This window comes from Ailuropoda melanoleuca, chromosome 16 (genome assembly GCF_002007445.2).
Source record: "Ailuropoda melanoleuca isolate Jingjing chromosome 16, ASM200744v2, whole genome shotgun sequence".
Lineage (NCBI taxonomy): Eukaryota > Metazoa > Chordata > Mammalia > Carnivora > Ursidae > Ailuropoda > Ailuropoda melanoleuca.
This window is the reverse complement of record NC_048233.1, coordinates 3220828-3245619: the sequence shown is the minus strand read 5'-3', so window position 1 is coordinate 3245619 and position 24792 is coordinate 3220828. Positions and strand designations below refer to the sequence as shown.

General features: G+C 41.5%; 1 protein-coding gene across 5 annotated transcripts in view; it reads left to right on the top strand.

The window, feature by feature from the left end:
* Positions 1-15801, top strand: part of CCDC77 (coiled-coil domain containing 77) — a 28055-nt gene extending 12254 nt beyond the window's left edge. For 4 of the 5 annotated variants that reach the window (XM_002914105.4, XM_034645200.1, XM_019793543.2 and 1 more), the window contains 8 exons: positions 4003-4099; positions 4966-5041; positions 5993-6084; positions 7509-7657; positions 12319-12538; positions 13788-13913; positions 14014-14166; positions 14926-15801. In XM_002914105.4, the coding sequence (XP_002914151.1) occupies positions 4003-4099; positions 4966-5041; positions 5993-6084; positions 7509-7657; positions 12319-12538; positions 13788-13913; positions 14014-14166; positions 14926-15072 (1060 nt within the window). In that variant the 3' untranslated portion in view covers positions 15073-15801. Of the gene's footprint in view, positions 1-4002; positions 4100-4965; positions 5042-5992; positions 6085-7508; positions 7658-12318; positions 12539-13787; positions 13914-14013; positions 14167-14270; positions 14471-14925 lie in introns of all 5 variants that reach the window. The other variant, XR_004621242.1, reaches the window with a different exon arrangement.
* Positions 15802-24792: the final 8991 nt, after the last annotated feature.

The following is a 24792-nucleotide window of genomic DNA, read 5'->3' as shown; positions in this document are numbered from 1 at the left end:
TCTCACAACGCTGAGATCATGACCTGAGCCTAAATCGGGAGTCGGACGCTCAACCAACTGAGCCACCCAGGCACCCCCACTGTGTTTTATAGTTTTAGGTCTTACAAGTAGGTCTTTGATCCATTGTAAGATAACTTTTGTATATTGTGTTACATAAGGGTCCACCTTCATTCTTTTGCATGTTGAATATCCAGTTTTCCCAGCACCATTTGTTGAAAAGACTGTCTTTTCTCCATTGAAAGTTGAAAATCACTTGACCACACATGTGGGACTTATTTCTGGGCTGTCTGTTCGATGCCACTGGTCTATACATCTGTCATTATGTCAGTACCACACTGTTTTGATTACTGTAACTTTGTAGTAAGTTTTGAAATCAGGATGTGTGGGTGTTCCAACTGCGGCCTTTTTCTGGATTGTCTTAATTATTTTGAGTTCCCTGAGATTCCATATGAATTTTAAAAATCCATATGGATTTTTCTGTTTCTGCAAAAAATGTCATTGAGATTTGATGGGAGTTGCTCTGAATCTGTAGACTGCTTTGGGTAATAATCAAATCTTCCATTTATTTCTGTGTTCTTTAATTTCTTTCAGCAGTGTTTTTAGTATACAAGTCTTTCACTTCTTCATTAATTCCTAAGTATTTTATTCTTTTTGATGCTGTTGTAAAGCAAATTATTATCTTAATTTCCTTTTCAGATTGTTCATCATTAGTGTATGCAAACTGTCTTTTGCATGAAGAATTTGTATTTGGCTACTTTGCTGAATTCTCTAATATCAGTTCTAATAGGATTTCCTTGGTTTGTTTGGTTTGGGTTTTGTTGTTTTTGTGGAACCCTTAGGTTTTCTACATATAAGATCATGTCATCTGTGAACAAAGATAATTTTACTTCTCTCTTTCCGCTTTGGATGTCTTTTCCTTGTTTCTTGGCTACTTGCCCTGGCTAGGATTTCTAATACTGTATTAAATGGAAGTTCTGAAAGTGGGCATCCTTGTCTTGTTCTTGATTGTAGAAGAAAACTTTTGGTCTTTCAACATTGAGTTTGATGTTAGCTGTGGGTTTTCCATAACATGGCTTCTATTAGGTAGAGGTCGTTTCCTTCTTTACCTAGTTTGTTGAGTTTTTCTCATAAAAGGGTTTTGAATGTTATTGCATGAGTTTTCTTTATAAATTGATGATTGTGGTTTTTTTCCTTCATTCTGCTAATGTGGTATATTACATTGATCAATTTTCATATGCTGAACTATGCTTGGATTCCAGAAATAAATTCCACTTAATCATGGTGTATAATCCATGTAATATGCTTCTGAATTTGGTTTGCTTGTATTTTGTTGAGGATTTTTACATCAATGTTCATGAGAGGTATTGGTCTGTAGCAGTTTTCTTGTAATGTCTTTGTCTGGCTTTGGTGTCAGGGTAATGCTGGTCTCGTAAAATGAGTTAGGAAGTGTTGCCTCTTCTTCAATTTTTAGAAAAGTTTGAGAGTTATTGGTGTTTGTCCTTTAGGTATTTGGTTGAAGTCACTAGTGAAGACATCAGGTCCAGAGTTTTTCTTTGTCAGGAGGTTTTTGATTACCAGCTCAGTCTCCTTAATAGTTTTAGCCTTGACCTAATGCAGAACTTCCTTTCAACTCTGGGCCACATTGAAAGCTCACCTTCCATGTCACTTGATATGGGTTAGAGCAGTATTCCAGAGTATGGAATATGTTCTCTGAAGAGACCTAAAGAGTCCTTTTTTCTTCCTGGTAAGGGTAAGGTACAGTAGTTTGTCCTTTACTTTGAAGAGAATGTCCTGTCATGCCCATATCAGACCCCTAAAACTTCACTGATGTGCTTTGTAAGGTTTACTTCCAACTCTCTGGAGCGCATGTATCTTACCAAGGGTTCTAATGCACCTGCCATTTCTTGTCTATCCAGTCCAATTTAATCTGGTATCATTAGTAGTGAACTAATGAGATCTGTGTTATGGCCAGATCCAGGTCTCTTTAGACTTATTTGATAGAACGCAGAAGAGTTAACAGGGTTTTATGGAAAGACTATAAAAGTAAACTGTGTTCACTCCACACAAATGAGAACTCTTCCTGGTTCTGTTAGGAATGGGAAGGAATACATTTGCTTAATCAGTATCCATATACCATGTACCTAAAATCGAGTTTATCTCCTCCAGCAAAAACACTACATCTAGGACAGTGACTGAAATTGGAACCTACTTGGTAATAGTCTACTGTTATCCTTCTGGTTTTATATAGGTCATACTATGAATTAAATGGGGATTTGATGGTTACCATCCTGTAAGTCTTTATTTACCATCTTGGCAGGGGTGGGGAGGGGCAGTTTCAGAGTCTTTCTCTTACCTTAACCCAGAAGCCAAGAAACCAATTTGGAGGTTTTGCCAACTACCAAATATGTCCATTCCAGTTATACATTTGGAGATGGGGAAACTGACCATGGATTGGGTCTGGACCCAGTGGACCCACTGTGAGCTGGACCTGAAACAAAATTCTGTTGATTACATGGTTCCTATATACTCCAATGCCATGATAATGGCAGGTATTAATGTCAGTTCAGACCCTGGATCCATCAGTCCTTGAATTACCTGGGTATTTCCTTTTCTCCAGTGTATAATTACTTACATAAATGGCCATGGGTCTTTTGGGGAAAGACTAAGGGACTCATTATCATGTATACTTGCTGTGGTGTCACCAAGTCTTACCTCCTGCGGACCCAGCTTCTTTGTCAAATAATAGTCTTAAAACTGGCTGAGGTGTGGAAAATGGGTCAGAGATTGTGATTTTGTATAGGGTGCTGCCCTTAGCCTCCCTCCATCTTTGATTTATTTCATTCATTCATTCATTTATTTTAAGTAGACTCCACATCTAGCATGAAGCCCAATGCGGAACTTGAACTTATGGCCCTGAGATCAAGACCTGAGCTGAGATCAAAAGTTGGATACTTAACCAATTGAGCCACCCAGGCACCCATCTTTGATTTATCTTAATTTTTTAAGCTGTACCCTGTTAACACCCATCTGTCTTGTTCCTAAGAACACTTTGTTTTTTTTCTTTTTAAAGATTTTATTTATTTAGAGAGAGAAAGAGCACAAGTCGGGGGTGGGGCAAAGTGGGGGAGAGAGAATCTCCAGCAGACTCTGTGCTGAGCACAGAGCCCAATGCAGGGCTGGATCCCATGACCCCAAGATCATGACCTGAGCCCAAATCAAGAATCAGATGCTCAACCAACTGAGCCACCTGGCGCCCCAAGAACACTATGTTCTATAAGCCATCTCCATATCACAGGCTCTGAAATCTCGTTTTAGAGTTTGCTTCTTTGGTCCATTACTGATATCAACTGTCTTAGGTTGGGTTCCCAGGAAAGCAGACTCTGCAGTGGAGATTTGCTTGCAGATTTATTGGAGAGTGCCCTCAGGAATAACCACCTATGAAGGAAAAAGGAAAGTCTGGACAGAAGTTGAGCTATTTAATTAATTACAGAAGACCTCAGCCAGTGCCACAGGGTGCCCTGAAGCTGGGATGGCCCTTCAGAGATATCCTGAATTGAGGCAAGGGGATTGGACTTTTCTGCCCTCTCATTAGCCAGGCACTGGTTGTGGTCTGTCCATTGAGTATACAGTTGGTTAAGGCAGTCCTTCTTGACTGAGGACGATTCTGGAGAGAGATTCAGCTGTGAGCCACAGCTTGCAACATTGCTGGGAGTTGGAGGAATGAACCCGTCAGTGCTGAAGAGGAGCATCTGAACAGTGTACCCCAGCATCCACTATAATTCTCTTCTAGAACCAACTAAGAAATTATTTTCTGGTCCCTTCTCTCTGAATTTCTGAATATAAATATCTGATGTTTTAAAAATTAGAGCTAAGGTCTCAATAAATCTTATTCAGTTTTAATTTGATGTTGCCATTGTCTTTAAGTCAGAAAGGAGAACCTTTAAATAGAAAATTTTGCTTCCTCTGAACACAATGTGCGCTTACTCTCTATGAGAATTGCAGGGAGCTAGAAGACAAGAAGAAGATTCAGAGTCTCTTGGCTCTTGTTGGCACAGACACTGGAGAAGTGACCTATTTTTATAAGGAGCCTCCAAACAAAGTAAGTTATCTCTGGTTACGGCATGGTAAGCATGACTTTTTAAAAACTGCAGACTGGGGTCCATAGTAAGAGCAATTATGGAACTTGCTAAAAAAAGATAGAAGGAGAATTAGCTGTCATAATCTCTAAGTCTTCAAAGCATTTTCTATAATTACAGAGAGCTTTGTGCTTTTACTTATTTTTTTTTTTTTCCCAAAAAACCTTGGGAAAGTGGCATCATTTACCCCATTTCACTGTTTGGAAACCTTAAAGCACAGAGGAGTGGATGTTTGGGGTGAGATTAGAGAGGAAAGCAGGAGCTTAGTGTGGGAGCAAGTTTGCAATACTCAGGTTTCTTTTTTAATCTTAGTTTATGCTGATGAAAGTAATGTATGGTCTTTATTAAAAACAGACAGATTTCAAAAATCTGTCATGTAAAAGTGGCAGTCTCTTTTATCCCAGAGATAAAGCTCTTTTTCCATTCATATAGAAATATCTATGTGTACATATAGTTTTTGCATTTTTACTCTTCTGTAAACTGCCTCAGTGAACATCTTTATGCATATCTACATATGCATGCTTCAGTGTTTGCATTATTTTCCTAAAGGCCCTTGCCAAAGATCCCCCGCCCCTTTCTTTTAGCAGATATCATTAAATAACCCTGAAATTTAATCTTTTAGTTTATATCACTAGTACTGAGTTTTATCCACTTTGTTACTTTGTCCACTTTGGTGTCTCCCATGCAGGACATCCTCATATGATTATGGCAATTTTGACCTATTGGATTTATGAATAGTGTTTTGATCTTCAGAAGTAAAGCTCAAAAGTGAAATACAACATTTATAGGGAAGCTAATTCTATACTTTTGGGGGTTTTTTGCTTCTTAGGTCAGCATTCACTCAGAGACTGTCAAGGCTGTAGGTATATGTGGACAGAATGAATCTTCCTCAGCTTTCAGAGCAGGTACCAGCCACATTGTTATAAATTCTCATTGATGTAGAATTCAAAAACACAGTGCAAATAATTAGATTTTGTTTCTACTATGTGGTAATAATGAATGTTCATAATGATATCTCTGCCGGTTTAAGATCTCACTGAGGTTTTTTTTTTCCTTTAACCTTCCCATGATGTTTTAATAAAGGAGAGTAAAAAATACATAATAAACGTGCTTACAGGTGTCAAGTCATAAAACAGATTTGGGTAACTTCTGGGATCACAGAACGTTAATTAGCTTCTAAGCCTCAGTCTCGTCTCTTCTCTCTCTCTCTTTTAAATGGAAATCCCAATTTTATTTCTTTCTTTGCCTTTTTTTAGAAAATTGAGATGTAATTGACATATAACATCAAAGTATACAATGTAAGGATTCAATATTTGTATATATTATAAAATGATCACCATGATAAATCTAGATAATTTTCATCACCACACGTGGTTACAGATTTGTTTTTCTTGTGATGAGAACTTTTAAGATCTATTCTCTAGTATGAGCTTCTTGAATCATCCTAGGAATTTTGTTCAGTGTAATTTTAGTGTCGCTTATTTTTGAAATAATTTTATCTTTTGAAAATTGGGTGATCCGTCATAACCAAATGTTTAGACTTAGTTTTCCTTATTCCTTACCTTTTCTGATTAAATAAGATTTTACGAAGAAAATAGACAAAACTCCAAAGGAAAATTTAGTATATTCTTTAGAAAGATGAGTATTATTATCCAGGAGACATTCTAGCAGAGTTCCGTTAGAGAGATTCCCATTTGAAAAAGTATTACTATAGTCATTGTATGCTTTCCTTTTTCTTTCTTTCCTTCTCTTCTAGGTGAATGAAACCAGACTCCTCTGCAGAGGTCTGCTGGTGCTGAGTAGCCAAGAGAAAAACTTAAGTAAAGGTCTTGATTAATTTTTGTTTTCTATTTTAGATTCTAAGCTAAACAAAAGAAAACCAGCAATGAGAGAGAAGGAAGAAAGTTCTGAACAATACCAGAGAGACATACAAACACTTATCCTACAGGTAAAGCAGACCAGAATAGTTTCTGTCCACAAGTTTAGCTTTGTGTAACATATCATATATGTGTTATCATATAAGTATCTCCTTGCATACATATTTTTTTTCTTTTTTCCTTTTGTGTGTGTGTGTGTACATATGATTTCATTTCTTTTTTCCCCTTTTTTTAAATTAACATGTATTCTTTGTTTCAGGGGTACAGATATGTGATTTATTGGTCTTATATAATACCCAGTGCTCATTACAACCCACACCCTCCCCAATGTCCATCACCCAGTTACCCCATCCCCCCCCAGCAACCCTCAGTTTGTTTCCTAAGATTAAGAGTCTCTTATGGTTTGTCTCCCTCTCTGATTTTGTCTTATTTCATTTTTTCCTCTCTTCCCCTATGATCCTCTGCTTTGTTTCTTAAATTCCACGTATCAGTGAGATCATATGGTAATTGTCTTTCTCTAATTAACTTATTTCTCTTAGCATAATACCCTCTAGTTCCATCCACGTCATTGCAAATGGCAAGATTTCATTTTTTTGATGACCTTGCACACATATCTTGGCATCAAGTGATTAAGAACATTTAGGTTGTTCCTAATTATCAAGAGTTTATGTTTTAAAACTGTTCTCTGTTCAGCCATTCTAGAAGTGGTATTCTGAACCTTCTCTTTATTCAGCTTATTTGCTTAGCCCTACCCAACAAAACTATCATACAGTAAGAATTTCCTTTGTGGTTGGCCTAGGGGAGACACAGAGTTACAATTGTCTCTGCTGATAGATTGACCTGTGGGGGTATATCTGTTTATTTAGTGCATGTATTCTCAAGTTACCAATCATCTTTTTACCACGTGGTTATTGTGTATCATTTGCCACCAAGATTTTTTTTCTAGGTGCACTCAAGTTTTTGTCCTCACTGGGATGCAAGAGGAGTCTGTTGCTTTTGCTTTAAATGACAGCTTCTGCCTTTGGCCAGCATCTCCATTTGGAGTCATGACAGCCAGAATTGGAGAAGGAAATTACATGATACTGATTTTGCTCCGCTTTTTAAATTTAAAAATGAAGAAAAGAATCATTCTATTTCTATGCAGCTGGGGAGTCTTAGAAGGGAGATACTCCTAAGAATCCCAAAAGGGAGATAGTGAAAAGCTGAGAACGTTAGGGTAGAGGAAACTGGGTTTTCCCACTTTTCATGTGTGATGCAGATGTTTTGTTTAGTGTGGCCAGAGCTTGCTCCTGTGTAGCTTACCCCCATTTATAAGACATGACATCAAAAGGAGTACACTTAGGGTTTTTCTTCTATTTGTTTTGCTGCTGTGCTTTTGTTTGTGGATTTTTTGTTTTGTTTTTTAAAGTTTTCTGGAGAAAGACTTGCTTTTCGAGGTAAGAAATAAGTGGAAGCAAGACAGGAGTGGATACCTCACCCCTTTTGGCCTGTCTAGGTGGAAGCACTGCAGGCCCAGCTGGAAGAGCAGACCAAGCTTTCTAGAGAGCAAGTTGAAGGGCTCATGGAGGATAGACGGATTCGCATTGAGGAAATACAAGTTCATCACCAGAGAAATCAGGACAAAATCAAAGAGCTTACCAAAAAGTGAGTGTTCAAGAAAGCTGTACCTGACAGATTTGTAAATTTTTCTGAGTGGCTTAAAAGTTAACAGTCCTGTCCTTCAGCAGCATAGGACTGTGGAACTGAAACGGACCTTGAAAAATTTGTCTTCGTCAGACACCCCTGCCTCTATGTAGGTGGGTGTCCAGGCTCCTCTAGGGGTGCTGTTGATTCTTTTCTTGACGAGCTGGCAATATCCCACATGCTCTGTTTAACCCACTTTAGAGTTTTAGCTTGATCTTAGTGGTTCAGAAATACTCTCTTATCCACTGACAGGTTATCCGACTCAGCCCATTACAGTAGGGACCTTTCCTTTTGTTTGGTCCTTCAAGAGTGTGGGAAAAATGACTCCGTACTTGTACAAAAACCACAAACTCTGTCCTCACTTCCTTTATTCCTCACCTGCCTGCCTTTCCTCACCTTTCTGCAGCCTGATTTCATCCGCATCGTTTTATTAAGTGTGCCCTTTCTAAGATCATCACTGACCTGTTAACTCCCATGACCAGTTATCTCTTTACAGTCCTTGTTGTAACTAGTATCATTCTGCATATTTGGTACCTCTAACCACCGTTTCTTTGAAATTATCCCTTTGATTTCTGTAACACCTGTCTTGATGCTTCTACCTGTCTGACCCTTCTCTGCTTTTTGTCTGGTTCCAGTGGCCGGACTGTGCTGTACAGATCTCTTCAGTAATGTTCCAACACCTCCAGTTTACCGTGACTGAATCGGACTGTTTTTCTTTCCCAAGAAGCACCCCCTTGTCCCATCTCAAACCTACTACTTCATTCTTTTTCCCATTTAGTTTAATGATATCCATCCTGTTTCCCAAGCTTCCCAACCTTAGAGTTATCTTCAACTCCTCACTCTCTTATTGCTGAATTCCAAGCCTTACTGAGTATGAGCCTGGGAAGCCTCTCCAGTCCATTCTGTCCCTCTCATTTTTCTCACATTGGTTCAAGCTATTCTTTTTTTTTTTTTTTAATTTTATGTTTCTAACTCATCTCTGCCCCCAATGTGGGGCTCGAATTCGTGACTCTGAGACCCAAGAGTCACGTGCTCCCCCTCCTGAGCCAGTCGGGCACCCCCTAGCTGTCTTCTTGTTCACATTGCTGCAGTAATCTAACTGCTCTTTCTATCACTGACCCCACTGCCTTCTACAGTCTTCCTCACTGTTACGCTGAGTTCCTCGCCTCCGTTAGGAGTTACCAACTACTCAAAAACATGTGATAACTCCCCATTTATCTTTTTTTTTTTTAAGATTTTATTTATTTATGTGACAGAGAGACAGCCATCGAGAGAGGGAACACAGCAGGGGGAGTGGGAGAGGAAGAAGCAGGCTCCTAGCGGAGGAGCCCAATGTGGGACTCGATCCCAGAACGCCGGGATCACGCCCTGAGCCGAAGGCAGACAGTTAACGACTGAGCTACCCAGGCGCCCCTCCCATTTATCTTTTGATAAAGTGCTGCTACCTCGGCATGAATTACTAGGATCTTCGTCATCTGGCAGCAAATTAACCTTTTCCGTCTCCACTCTTCCTCTCCTGCTGCGTTTTACCCCGTCCTTCAGTCTGACTACTAATGTCTGTTGCTTATGGGATCCTTGCTGTGTGGCAAGCCCTTTGCTGTGCATGGTCACCTCTTCTCCGAACACTTCCCCAGGCAGAATTCAATTTTTCCTCCTCCACATTCCTATGATGACTCTCCTGCCTCTGGTGGCACTTATCGCCACCTATTGGAGTTAAGTCTGTTCCCCAGGTGCTTGCTGTGGCCTCTGTCCTGCCCTGTATGCATAACAGGCACACAATAAACATTTGTCCAACACTTGGTGATCTTTATCAAGCTGCATCTTACTTCTTTTTGCATTAAACATACTATATTTAAACATTTTTTTTTTCATGTTACATTTTTAACATCCTTTTGTCTTCTTTCACTGTCGTCTTAAACTTCTCTAGTGCCTCTTCCTCCACTTAAAAGTATGGTGATTGGAATGCCTGGGTGGCTCCGTCAGTTAAGTGTCCGACTCTTGATCTCAGCTCAGGTCTTTTTTTTTTTTCTTTTTAAAGATTTTATTTATTTATTCGACAGAGAGACAGCCAGCGAGAGAGGGAACACAAGCAGGGGGAGTGGGAGAGGAAGAAGCAGGCTCATAGCGGAGGAGCCTGATGCGGGCCTCGATCCCAGAACACCGGGATCATGCCCTGAGCCGAAGGCAGACGCTTAACTGCTGTGCCACCCAGGCGCCCCTCAGCTCAGGTCTTGATCTCAAGGTCATGAGTTCAAGCCCCATGTTGGGCTCCACACCAGTGTGGAGTCTACTTAAAAAAAAGTGTGATGATTAAAATTAGATGTGATTCTTCAATTAAGATCTCTGGCCAATACAGGGGGAAAAAATGCCTTCTGGCTCTTGCAGGCTCTGTTTCTTTTAACACAGTGTAATATGTTTGCATGTGGCCAGCACATCTCCATCTTCATTTTTATTTTTGGTGTTTTGTGCTTACACATAGCATGTTCACTTTTCATTGGATTTTAATTGTTTTTAGGGAGACGGTGTTTTTAAATTGTCACAGTAATTAATAATTTTATATCTTCTAGAATATTAATAGCTATCCTAGTTTAGCATTATCTGCATATCTGAGCATATAATCAGTCCCTTACATTAGATAGATCACCCTAAGGATATTGAATGGCATGAAATCCTAGGCCTTTAAGGACTGTCCTTTGGGTCTCACTTTCAAACCATTTATACATTAACAAGACTATTACTTGCCCAGTTTGTAATCGAGAACATAATGTAAAATAGAATAAAATAACTCATTGAAAGCAAGAGAGATCTTGTGGTAACTGAATCAGTCTCTCTTTATACACATACACGTATACCTGTGTATATATACATTCGTCTGATGACAGTTACCCTGTTTTGTGCCTGCGTTGTGCTATCATGTTCCCCGTATCTGTGTATCCTATTATTCATGAAAAGAACTAAGTTTATCTGACATTATTTGGTCAGTGGAAAATTATAGTGGTTGCCTCGTGGTATTTAATATTCTTTGCAAGCAGTTTGATCATTTGATACAGTATTTTCTGGAAAGTGTCGATGTTAAACTGATGAGTTGCTAACTTCTAGGCTATCCTTTTTTGAAGATAGAAGCATCATTTGCCTACTCTTAAATCTCAGTAGTCAGCAGGACTCTACTTAGTGCGCTGTATGTTCAGTAGTTGGTGCTGTTCTTGACAATCTGGTGGTAGCAGGGCAAAAGTAAATGATAAACAAGGGATATGCTCTCACTCGGGTTAGAAAAACGCATGTTGGGGTGCCTGGCTGTTTCAGTCCATAGAGCATGTGACTCTTGATCTTAGGGTTTTAAGTTCGAGCCCCACGTTAGATGTAGAGATTACTTAAAAATAAAACCTTAAAAAAAAAAAGAAAAAGAAATGAAACTATGCCTGTTGACGGTTAAAACATGACAGGGGTGCCTGGGTGGCTCAGTCGGTTAGTCATCTGCCTTCAGCTCGGGTCGTGGTCCTGGGATTGGGCCCCGAGTCAGGCTCTCTGCTCAGTGGGGGGTCTTCTTTTCCCTCTCCCTCTCTCCCGCTGCTCGTGCTTTCTCTGTCTCTCACTCGCTCACTCTCTCAAATAAATGAAACCTTAAAAAAAATAAAATACAAAAATAAAACATGACACCGTGTATGAGCAAGTGTCAAATTATTACACAGGGGTAGAGATTTAAACTGATACAGAATTTCAGAGAATGGAGAAACTAAATGGGCTGAGGTTGTCACGATCTCTCCATGGAGAAAGCTGATCTTGAGAAAAGGACAGGATTTGATATCGGGCAGTTTACGTGTGGAGCACAGCATAAACAAAACCAAAACTATTCTTGACATTTTAGAACTTGTGTTCACCCTGAGTCAGGGAATAGTCCATACTTGTGCAGGCTATGTGTAGCTATTTCTGTAAACCTTTTAATGATGTAACCTGGAATTAGCATTGGGAAAATATCTATAAAGACCAGTCTATGTTGGGCCCCTGGGTGGCACAGTCAGTTAAGCAAGTTAACTTGATTTCGGCTCAAGCTGGGATCTCAGGGCTGTGAAGTCAAGCCCTGCATTGTTCTCCACGCTCAGCGGAGAGTCTGCTGGAGATTCTCTCTCTCCTTCTGCCCCTCCTCCCACGCAGTGAGTGCGCGCATTCTCTCTCTCTCTCTCAAATCTTTTAAAAAAATATTTGATTTTTTTATTTGAGAGAGAGAGATCATGAGCAGTGGGGAGGGGCAGAGGGAGAAGCAGACTCCCCACCAGGCAGGGCGCCCAATGCAGGACTCTATCCCAGGATCCTGGGGTCATAACCTGAACCGAGGGCAGAGGCTTAACCAACTGAGCCACCCAGGCGCACAGTAAATAAATCTTAAAAAAAAAAGACCAGTCTGTGAGCTAGTGCGTGTGGGTAGGTACATTACACTTTGTCCAGTGAAACGTGTAAGTTTGCCAGTGATCAGATTAAGCGTGTTTTAAATACTGCTAATGATATTTTATAGAATTTATTGTACAATTTTTAAAGAACCTGTATTGTCCCTTTGTTTGAGTAACTACGTATCATATGTATACCACAAAGCATCTTGGTGTCCACATTTGTACTTTCTTTCATAGTCTCCGTCACACCCAAGAACTTCTCTATGAGAGCACAAAAGACTTTTTGCAACTCAGATTTGAAAACCAAAATAAAGAGAAGTCATGGATGCTTGAAAAGGATCATTTGATGTCAAAGATTAAGCAATACAGCATGCAGTGTAAGAAGAAAGAAGATAAAATTGGAAAAGTTTGGCCAGTCATCCATGAGCCTCATCATAACCAAAATGAATATATTAAGGTAGTTTTCTTATGTCTTACGGAAATTGCTAATTTTTCTGGAATAGTTAAAAGAACTCAGAAAATTCCAAAGAACCTAAGAATTGTCATACAAGATCCATTCAGTCGAGGAAGCTGTTGTAGCAGCAGCCTCAAGAAATAGGTTTCAAAGAGTAGCTTATCATGATAGCGTTTGGGAATTTAGAAAAGTAAACTATTGATTGATTCATTTATTCATTCAACAAATATTTATTGCACTCCTACTAAGGGCTAGGCTCCAGGGCGATAGCAGTAGATAAATTAGACCAGGTCTGCCTTCATGGCATTTACATTTTAATGGGTAGGGCTGTACCTGGATGGCTCCATAGCAAGAGCATGCCCCTTGGTCTCAGGGTCATGAGTTCAAGTCCCGCATGGGGTGTAGAGATTATTTAAATAAATAAATAAAAACTTTAATGGGTGAGAAGGTACAGAGAAAATGATAGCTTATTAAAAAGTGGTATTTAGGAATTAAAAAGATTATATGAAGATTATATATAGTTGCTGAAAGTCTGCTTTTGTAGGGAAGCACAGGGACCCTCTGTGAAGTCTGATATTGTTGCTGAGACCTATAAAATGGTACTGAACTTCCCATACAGACCTAGGGGAAGAGCATTACAGGCAGAGGGAAGAGCAAGTCTAAAGTATGTTCGGGTAAGAGAGGAAATATCATTGTGGTCATAGAGGAATAAGCAAGAAGGCAGTGATAAGCAAAGAGGTTGGAAGGGTGGGCTGCAGCCAGTCACGAAGGGCCTTACAGGGCCCTTATATTCCTTGTAAGACTGTTTAGCTGTAAACATTGTATGTCTTTGAAGGATTGTGTGTTAGGAAGAAGCATGAGATCAAGGTTTTTACCGATCATTCCCACTGCTCAATGGAACATGTATATTATGTGTTCTTGTTGTTTCTATTTAAAGAAGAGCTTCAGAAATGTGTCCCAAAACATATATTGTCATGTCCTACTTGGTACAGTTCTGAACTGCATTATCTGGTCCTTCTCAGAGCCAAAAATATTTGTTTTATTTTAAAGAATTTCTACTATGGACACTTTAGAAAAAGGTTAAGAGAATCATCTAGAAATAGGAGGCTTTCAAATATTCTCCAGAGTTCCTTGCCGTCTTGTTCCTTAACTCGTTTTAGACTTAATGGAAATCATTTCTTTCCTTTCTTTCGTTACCTCGGTGCTATTTGAATTACCAAAATTGTAATTTTATTTTCCTTCTGACCTGCAGTCCCTCAAGGATAAGTTAGTACAAGAGAAAAAATTGTCCAGCATGTATCAAGAGCAGTGCATTTCCCTAGAAGAGGAACTTGCCCGAATTCGTGAGGAAGAGGGAGCGAGGAGAGAGATCTTCAAGGTACAAAATTCTCGGCCACTTCTGATGGAGTGGGAAGCGTGGATGCTCTGGGAATGCTTCCCTCGTCTTCACAAATGCCTTGCCATGTCTCTATATTTAGGATCGCACTAACAAGATGGGGAAGCGTTTACAGGTGATGACAAGACGCTATGAGGCCTTGGAGAATCGGCGTATCTTGGAAGTAGAAGGCTTTAAGACAGATATTAAGATTCTCCGGCAGAAGCTGAAAGACTTGGAACAAATCCTCTATAAGGTAATTGCTGACTCTGAATTACTGAGAGGGGGAAGAGGGGTGCAGGTAAGGAAACATGGTCGTGAGGGCTCCTCAAGAAAAATGTGCTGTTTCCCTGATGGTAGACTATAGCAGATCACCACCCTTTAAGTCTCACCAAGATCAGCTTAAGTACACACCAGAGGGAGGACACAGTAGACTGAGATCATTGCTTGCCTGCGCCATCGTACTTCCATCTGAGTGAAACTTAGCAGAAAGCTTCATCCTTCCCAGTTCAAGAAGTAGATGAAAAGAACTGTGTCTATTTTACCAATGGGGAGAGTGGGTAAGTAATGAAGTAATTTCTCCCTGTCAAACACAGCTTTATTTAGCATTCAGGTTGCCTCAGAATCCTTCTTAAAGAGATTTAACCAGTCATCCACATATCCTAAGTGATTGCTATGTGCCAAACAAGGTTAGTTATAGAAGAGATGCTTTTCTTTCATTCTTTGGCAAATTTACCAGTAATGTTTATATTGTTCTCTTTTTTTACTCGTTGTTTGTTGATCTCTATCTTATGGCTTCTTTACTATCATATAGGAAAGCAGAGTCTCATGCCTTTTGTTTTAATTTTACTCTACAGTTTCTTTCTATTAGTCATTAAGCAAGCTAAGGATTGAATTTATCTTATGTGCTAAAAGTCTCCCAAAAAGGAACCAGCATAGCCTAGTCTTTATGACCGATTTCTTTCCCCCGGTATGTGCCATAATCATTTCCTCTTCTTTTTTTTCAAATCTCTAGGCAACACTTAATGCCCGGGCAAACCAGGATCTTGCCATTCTGTGTGAGGTGCGTGACAGCAATAGACGGGCACATAAGCTACAAGGAGAACTGAAGAACCTTAAGTCCAAAGTCTTTGGTCTGGAGAATGAACTTAGACTCTGTTGATGTTTACGTTTAGACGTGGCCCTCCTCTGCTTTCTGAAATCTGAGGAAAAGATCCTCTTCTCCCAGAAACTATGCACAGAGTTGGCTAGAATTGTGATATCCGTTATTAAGAAGACAGGGCTAAGAATTAGGGACCACTAAAAGAGCCCTTCTTGCATGCTAAGCTTTAGTTATCATTTTTGCTGTCCTGTTAACCTTTTTTGTATTTTTGGTCTGGATTATAACCTGAATTACTTAGAGACTTTCCCACATTATTTCTTCCATTTATAATATAATGACAGCTTTTTGTTTTTTTAAGAAGGCAATGATGATGAAAATTTGGGAAGAAAGTATTTTTTGCTGTGAGCTTGACTGTCAGTAGTTGAAACTCTGCCTGAGATCAAGGCATCTTCTGAAGTTGCCCAAGGCAGCAAATCACAATTTGTCACATGTAAACAGGTAGTAATTCTGTTATTTAACTTTCTTCCACTATGAGCTGAATTCCTTTTTTGGATACCCAGTCTCAGGAAGTTTCACCAGAGGGCACTATAGACCCTAGTCTTGTCTTTTTCTTTCTTTCTTTTTAGCAAAATGTGCATCTAGGAAAATAAAGGTGCCACTTTGGTAAGAGTGAATGAAACTTCAGTGATCCTTGTATGAAAGATCATTATTTTACCAATAACATGCTTTTAAAAAAATAATTATATATTTTAAATCAACTCTTTTTCAATAAAAATGTAATTGAAAAGATTCTAGTTTCCTATAATTTCTTGTTAAAAACCACATTTATAGCTTTGTTAATGACTTGGTTTACTTGTTCCATGGTCTCTGCAGTTTTGTACAAGTATTAAAGTTTTACCCTGAAATTCTATGATTTAATAACCTTTTTGTTTTGCATAGCATCAGAAGAGCAACTGAAATAAAAAGTCAGTTCCTTAAGTGTTAGAACAAAAGGAAGAACCAGAATAAAAGGAAGAACCATCCGTTATATATGTCCCTCTAAAGCCCAAGACTGAGCCCTCTCGAATTTTTGGTTGAATTTATTAGTGAAAAAAAAACGTGATCTGTTATCATAGGCTTTAAAAAAAAAAAAAAGGAGCCTCTCCTACTGGCAGTTCAATCACCATTTTCCTTTAACACAAATGTGAAAACCTGAGTTCTTTCCTTTGTCCTGGGTGAATCGAAATGATGCTATATACTAAGCCAAGATCCCCTGGATTTCCAGAGGGTGTCCAGGTACGTATGCAATTATTTTGCCCCAGCTGCACAAAAATTTGCTTCAAAAAGGATATAGATGGAAAAACGGATAAAGTTTTAGTGCCACTGCCTTTGGTTCTATCACTTGAAGAGAGATGGATGAGAGGGGATGTTCGTGAAGTAAGGTCCTGGAGGAGAATGAGAGTCAGTCCCAATGGTGGCAGGAAGAGCATATGAGTAGATAATCCTAAAGGGTTGATTGCCTCATTTTTCACAGAGGAAATAAAAGCAAGGCCTTCCACTGAGAGTGGAGTGGGGCACTGCTGTGATGAGCTTGAGAAGAGGAAATGTTTGGAAAGTTGAGAGGGTGGTGGTGAGAGGCAAGTGATAGAACCATTAGGGAGAGGTCTGGATGAAGGATTTAGTGAGTTGAATTGACTGCCAATGAAAAAATGTCTAGGATTCCAGCAAGTCACAGTCTGTTTCATGTGCCCTCCTAACCTCCCAAGTAGGTAAGGGCACAACCAAATGGATCTAGAATAGGCAGACAAGTAGGAGAAAGGGATGGAGGGTTCGGCTGCCAAGTGAAGGGAGACACTGCAAAGGAAATGTTTCAAAAGGTTTTGTTTGTTTTTTTTTTTTAAAAGTAAGCTCTAGGCCGAATGTGGGGCTTGAACTCATGATCGTGAGATCAAGAGTCACATGTTCTACCATCTGAGCCAGCCAGGTGCCTCCAAAAGGTTTTTTTGTTTGTTTTTGTTTTCTTTTAAGCCTCTACATTGCTTTACAGGTCTAAGCTGGGAAGTTGTCCACTCATGGACTGATTGGTAGCTTACTTTCCAGTTAGTCCTACAAAAAGCAAGTATGAACACAACCAGGACCTCTGGGGCACGCCCTTGATTACTTCGTGTCTAAGGTGGCATCACAGTCTACCCATGTTATTGTGTATGCGGTAGCTCTCAGTTTGGAAATGATGTAATTTATTTCTGAGCCACCAGATGATAGTATTCACATCTCAAGTGGAACATAAGCATATGGAGTATGATTGTTACTAAGAAACCCACTGCCCTTGCCATAGCAGCTCTCTGGGAGCTTGCCGGTCAAATGACAGCGGTTACTGCTTCTGTTTGCAGATCTTTTTGGTATCTCTTCCTCTTTGCTTCTTGGACTGCGTGGCTTCTTTTTGAAAACTGAGCCACATTTTTTTTTTTTTAATTAAATGTGTTGTATTGACACATGAACAGACCAACCAACGGCACAGAATATAAAGTGGAGAAACAGGCCCAATTCAATGTTGGAATTTAGGCTACTGTAATAGAGTCAAGTCAGGTTGGTGTGCTAAATACATATTTGTTTTAGTTAAACATTTATTATAAAATCCTATGCTTGAAAATGTAGCTCACTTACCTCCATCTATTGATATCTATGTTAATCTATCTTCTTAGATAATTACAGGTTCACATGCGGTTGTAAGAAATCCGAGAGAGTGATCCTTTTTATCCAGTTTCCCCCAGCACTCCATTTTGACATGGCTAGTCTACCATTTTTGCATCCCAACAAACTCCAAATAGGATCACAATGTTTCTGATGGGCCTTGTGTTGGTTTTGTGACTTTTTTCCCCCCTTTTGGCTCACAATTGTGCTACCCACTAAGCATCTTAGTATTTAACCATATCAGTGCTAATTTTAAATTCGTACAATCTTGATATTGCTACGTTGACTGTTCTTTGCCTTGACATTTAGAAAGGGATAATGAAATATTAAATAGAGGGATCTAAAATCTGAGCAATGTAGTATGATAGTATTGTCACGCAGTAACGTAGTATTGTCATGCGGATTTCTATAAGATTTCATTTGGACCCAAGCTCCATAATCAGTAAAGACTGAAGTGGTCTGTCTGCAGTTCTTTTACTTAAACTAGAGTGATTCTCTACTCATCCCTACAGCTCTTGTATCACTCCCTCGGCCAGACCAGGCCAGCACCTGATAAGCTTCTGCAGAAAATAGCTATGTTCTTTACGTGCCGAAAGCTATGTTCTCTTTCTTGCTTCGTGTCAAAGCAATGAATTCCTTCCCCTCCAAAATGACCTTATAAAACTCTTCTTTCTCTGTATGTTCTCTGCTCAAATCCTCCATAACATCTTTGGGATTCTGTATTTCGCCTCTACTCAATCTGACCATAATCCTGTTGAATTCATCCTGCCCCCTCCCTCTCCTTGTGTGTCATACCTGGCCTCCCAGCTTCACCTCCTGAGCACTGACATCTGAGGGTGCCACCCTGTCCTCACCTGTTCTCCCTGCTTTGTAGATCTCTGTCCTGACTCCTTTGTCTGCTGGGTTTGCTCACGCCTTGTCCGACTCCCTTCTGCTTATTCCAACAATGTCGTTGTTCCCAGGACTCTGTCACCCACGTGATCCTATCCTCCCTAGGTGATCTCATGCTTTTCCATCATGCCAACAACTAATTGTGAGAATGTTATGGGATTTCTTTTCCTAGAGGTCTCAAAAAGGAGAAGTAATCTCCCTTGAGACCAGTGTGGAATTTTTTGAAGAAACTTTCATTATTTAAAAATTTATTTATTTATTTATTTTTGGAAGTAATCTCTACACCCAATATAGGGCTTGAACTCACAACCCTGAGATCAAGAGTTGCATGCTCTGCCCACTGAGCCAGCCAGGCACCCCGAGAACAGTATGGAATTTAAGGGAAAACTTAGTTGAAAGCAAAATTTTCCACGTAGTAAGCCAAGATAGCACTGGGATGGGAAAATGTATAGCAAAGGGTGACTGAACCCAGATGAGAAAAGTAAATCAGAGACTGATTTAAAGTCCCCAAGTTCACTTTCTAATAATCTGAAGAAAAACTGAGAGCATGAAATATCCCCTAAAAAGATCTGGAATGATGGAATGCAAGGTTTTTTCATGCATATCTCTCACTGACCTGCACTGACAGCCCTCTTTTGAAGGTAAGATGTAAAGTTGAAAAGCAGAATCTTTGTCAAGGCAGAATTTTTTTAGAAGCTCTAGGGAATAGAAAGTTTAGGAAGAACTCAGCACTTCACTTACTCCAAAAGTGCTTCCTTATACCCAACACCCACCCCCAACCACCCTCCACTACCACCACACACACACACCGTGTATGTGGTGAATATACGAAGGGCCGGGAAAATAAAACAGAAAAAACTCATCACGTGACTAGTTGTGCTGTCCTTGTCCCAAATCACTAAATGGGGTTTATCTCCTCTCTTCATAGCTTAGCCTGATGAGAATGTTCTGTTTCATTTGGTTCTTGGAAACTGACTTTATTATTTTTTTTATGGTGAAAAAATGTATATTTAGATTTAGCCAGCTGGACTCAGTTTAGATGATCCCAATTTTGTTGGCAACGGCCAAAGCATCATGTCAGGAGCTGGCTGAATCGAACATATGCCGCCTTCTCTCCATCAGGCGTGATCGGGGTGTTGCCCTTGGGCCACGTCAATGTCATAGAGCTTCGTCACAGCCTATCGGATTTGGTGCTTGTTGGCCTTGACATTCACAATGAACACAAGTGTGCTGTTGTCTTCTATTTTCTTCATGACTGACTCGGTGGTCAGGGGGAATTGATGATGGCATAGTGGTCAAGTTTGCTTCTCCTGGGGGTGCTCTTTTGAGGATATTTGGGCTGCCTTCAGAGAAACAGTGTCCTGGGCTGTCAAAGGTAAGTGACGTGCAGATCTTTTTTCTGTGACTGTGGACACCTTTCCACACCCCGGTCTTGGCCTGGCTTTGGCTTTGGCTTTGGCTTTGGGAGGGACAGGGGCTTCCTCCTTCCCCTTTGGTACTATCTTCATGGAAGGGCTGGTTCTTGTAAATTGACTTTAAATCAGATGCCCCACTCAACAACTTAGTGTAGACCATGGACGGAGGTGGGACCCTCCCCCACCACAGAGAAGGTCAGAAATCCTCCTTGTCCTCACCTTAACCCCTTCCTGGTCCTGACAAGCCTCTGCGTTCACGGGGTTTGCCGCCTGCAGAGGGCGTTGAGAGTGGATGAGCAGTGCTGCTCTTTAATTTTCCCTCTCCAGAGCCAAGTTAAATTCCAGAGAACCACATACAGTGAGGATTTTTGTTTTCTTTCTTCCATCCCCAGTCCGGGTGGCGGCAGAGCTCAAAGGGTAGTCTGTTCTGGGGAAAAGACGGCGTCTGCCTCTCTCCCAAACCAGCCCTGATCAAATCCCAAGCAGCCGGTCCTTAGATAACACAGCTGAGAAACCTGAAACCAACAGCTCTGACTCTCATCAGTGCCCAGCATCACCGTCTGGAAGCTGAGACATGCTGCTGAGATGCCACAGTGATTGAGTGTTAAGTGGCATGGCTGGGATTCTCTCACCAGAGTTTATAGCCTGGACCTGTGAACTTAGACAAAGAAGGTTTTCAGAAAGTCGGCCTGGGGCTTGAGCACTGGAGCTGTTTTGTGTCACTCTGCACATGTACTGGCCGTTAGGATTATTGTTCCCCAGCAAAGCCATACAGTAGGTCAACCCAGCCTGCTGTCCCCTTGCCTGGGTTGCCCACGGCATTTCCCGTGGGTGAGTGGATTCGATTGTGCTTGAGGCAAGGGAAGGAATATCCGTGTTCCCACATTTACTGTAATAGAGGAAGACATCCTTAAATGCGTGGCCTGAAGAGGAGGCAGAGCCTCCAAAGATGGGCAGTAAGAACATTTGCCATTATTGCAGAATGTTTACCGAATGACTTCTGGGCTGGATATAGCGCTACAGAAGGGGTCCAGGTTGTAGAGTGTAGAACGATTGTGGGCATTGACAAGCCCTGTGAGGGACTGGAGGAGCTGTGAAGTCTGGAGTGGTAGATGTATATGGAAGAGTTTCTTCAGGATGAAAGAATAGAGGGAGGAAATCCGGCTTCCCTCAGAGGCTTCGAGACCCACAGTTTGTCCTGAAAATGCTGAGCACGCCCTCAGCGCTGCAGAAGGTGGTGCCAGAGAGCTAAGTCAGGCAAGAAAGCTGCCTCTAAGGCTACCATCTGCACAGCCCCCCAAAGGACACCTGTGTGGATTCGTACGTGTGCGGACCAAGCCTGTGGGACGAGTCTTGGGAGAAGAGAAGAAAGCACCAAGAGTTCCCTCGGAGGTACGTGGGTCATGAGTTTCAAGCCATGGCAAGCCTCATAGCTCTCAGACATCAAACGTTACCAGGACCTGGGAGTGGGGAAGAAGCTACTCAGCGCTGGGGGTCGCCACGCCTTAGCTTCAACTACAAAACCCCTCACCATTATCTGCAGTAGCAGATTGCAGGATGAAGACAGGAGAGAATGTCTTTCCACAGACGGGTGAGAGAATGTCTTTCAAGTGAGGTTTAGTGTCAGAGAGACGGGAGGTGGAACTCCAGGGAAGGCTCATTTAGCCTCTGTTTTAGCACCAACTAATGAGCAACGGAGAGTGCTGTTGACCCTTTCTCCTTGTGGGTTTCCCAGCAACAAAGCAGATCTGAGTGGAGGGGAATAATTGCTATTACTCAGTTGAAAAGCCTGAACAAGTCAAAGTTAATTTTTTGACTTAGATAATTATCTGTTGACTTGCAGGAGAATCCCTTTCCTTGGGGGAGGAAGGCAGGAAGAGAGGTTGTAATAATTTGGAGGCATTCACACCGCAGACTGGAAAGAGAAGCAAGACCCAGGAATAGATGCCAAATTTAAGCTTTGAAGCATATAGTTCCAGTCTGGGTCATGCCTTGCCTTTGCTGAAGATCGAATCAACAACTCATTAGCTTGGGAGGGAGATGAAGCCATAAGCTCTCAGTATGTGAGCTGCCTGGGATTCTTTCCTGAAAGCTAAAGAGCTTTGTTCTGATGCATAACATCTCTGCCCTCTGTTCCTCTTTCCTTTGACTCTTTTCATCTGGCTCCTTTGACTCTCTATGATGCAATCGTGCACAATTTTTATAAAGATGGTAAATATTCATCTGTTTCTCAGTCCAGTATGCAAAATTATTTAGGACCACAAATGGAGGGAAACTAAGGCTTGAGGTTTGGCCGAAGTTCGTACAATTCTTTCCACCATCCAGAGAGAAGGGTCCGACTGCCCTGGCAATCAAGAGACGGAACCAATAAGATACATTCAATGAGGGTTTCCACCTTCTCCTGGATTCGCCTCCACAGTGGCAAACTCTGCAGAAAGACTTGTAGAAGATGGACTTGTGGAAGGAAGAGAGAGGAAAAAGCAACCTCTTCTGTGAAGAGCAGAGCAGGCAGCGTTGCAGAGGGTGGGGAGGAGGACAATTATCATGTGGCTCGGTGAGTTACGGATGTGCTGAGAGTGAGCTCAGAGTTTCCAGGGTGAATATATTGCTCCAGGGAAACTTCCAGGGAAATATGTGCAAAGGCGGAAAAAAAAAAGGCATCAAATCTGAAGTTAGAAAGCCTGAGTTTGAGTGCCATCTAAGATACAAGTCACCTACATCACCTTGAACCCGTTATTTAACTTCTCCTTATCTGTAAAACGGAACTCATGAAACCTATGGGCAGGGATGTGTTACATGAGCTGAAAGAGATAAAACAAATAAATGCTTGCCAAGATGGCCATGACACTGGGAGATAGCTTTGGCGCCGTACTTTTCTCTTCTAGGAATTTTCTCTAAGTAAAGGAACTTGGCCCTCGGTTTTATATCTCTCCCAGTTGCCACATAGTATATACTTGAAGGGTTTCGTTGATGGAGGTGTTACATGTGTTCTCTCAGGAGGAACAGTCTTGAGGAGAAGATTGTAGTAGGGCTGCCACTGTTTCCATGACAAAGTACCTGAAAGTGACTCAGCCTAACTGACAGTCTGGTTGCTCCCAATGAAAGAGAGAGAGAGAGAGGGATTCCATTCACAGAGACCCTGATCTCCTCTCACCTGCCTCAGCCAGGCTTGTCCATGCTGGCTGCTCTTGTCTCTCAGCCTTTTGAAGAGAAAGAAGAGCGTGGGAAGTGTACACATCTCTGGTTTGGAAATTTGCAGAGACATTTCCTTGGGGCTATTAGAGAAATTGTTCTTTAGATCTACCTTTTGTTAAAGAACTACACCGGAAGTTCTGCCGGATGTTTGCTCCAAGCGCTATCTTCACCCTCAAACACTACTGAATGCTAAAATGGACATTGTGCTACCCGTTGAGGAGGCAAAGTTCCCACTTTTGAAGCCCTGCAGTGAGGTTGGGGAGCCTGTACATATCTGTGGGTGGGGTAGGCTGTCAGTTCTACTAAAACTCCAAGCAGGATAGGGTTGCTCAAGACTGGGTTGGTCTAAGAAAACTTCATAGAGCCTGAAATGGACCTTGAAGCAAGCGTCAAATCTGACTAAAGAAGAAGATGTATGGGGGGGGCAGTAAATGAGTTCATTTTAGCTCAAGCAGGTTTCATATGTCACATAAAGTTGTAACAGGTTTTGGAAAGCCTTGAATTCCAGATTTACAGTTTGCATTTTAATCAGGAAGCACTAGGACATCATTGGATGTTTTTGAGCAAGTGTATGAATGTGTCAAAGAATTGTGTAGACTATCTGGTGGTACAGGAGAGGGTGGGGGGTGCGAGTTGGGAAGAGGTACCACAGTCCCTAGAGGTTATTGGGCTCTTAAGCATCCAACTAAGGTGGGAGCAGAGAGAATGGGACACACAGCACTCAATTCTGTGAACTTCTCTCGTGGAACACTATTTGCATGTTGTTTGTTTGAGTTAAAAATATCTGGGAATGCTTCTCTGATCCTTGCTTTCTTCATAGTCTCCTGACCACTTTCCCCAGGAGAGTGGAAAGAAACCTGCACTATTACCTGTCAGGCAACTCACTCCTCTCCACTGGCCCTTAATTATCTCACTTAAATCACATGATAATACCTTGATGATTTTTTTCAATTCTTTGAGTGCCTTTCTTGTTTATTTATTTTTTAAATACTTATTTAAGTAATCTGTGCACCCAGCGTGGGGCTCCAAATCACGACTGGGAGATCAAGAGTCGGTTCCTCTTTCAACGGAGCTAGCCAGGCGCCCCTCTTTTTGATTTTTAATTCTTCAGAACTCTCCAACATCTGCTCTCCCCCAACAATTATTTCGTCCCAGTCTGGGAAAAACCACTTGGGGTTCAATCTGGGGTGCGTATAACTTCCCCAGTTTCTTGTTGAGGTGGTTGAGGCTGGGATAGACGGGTCTTCAAATCCAACCCGGACGAAGAAACCGTGGCTGACTTAAGTGGCCATTGCCTCCCAACTAACACCACGTCTACTCTTATTACCTAAAGTAGGAAGTAGTGTCGTCACTGGCCCCGAGAGGCCCTGAAGCCAAAGCCTCAGGCGTCACCCCCCGGCTCTTCCCCAGAGTGACCGCTCCACCGGTGACTCCCCCACTCCGCACCCCCCTTCTACCCAGCTTCTACTTCACTTCTGCTTGGGGCGCAACACCACCGGGTGCCTGGGCGGTACCTCAGTTTCCCTCGGTCACACAGATTTCGGAGCAGAACTCGCCCCCTCCTACACCCTCACCGTCCCGAGTCGGCGGAGGCGCCAATCTCGGGCCG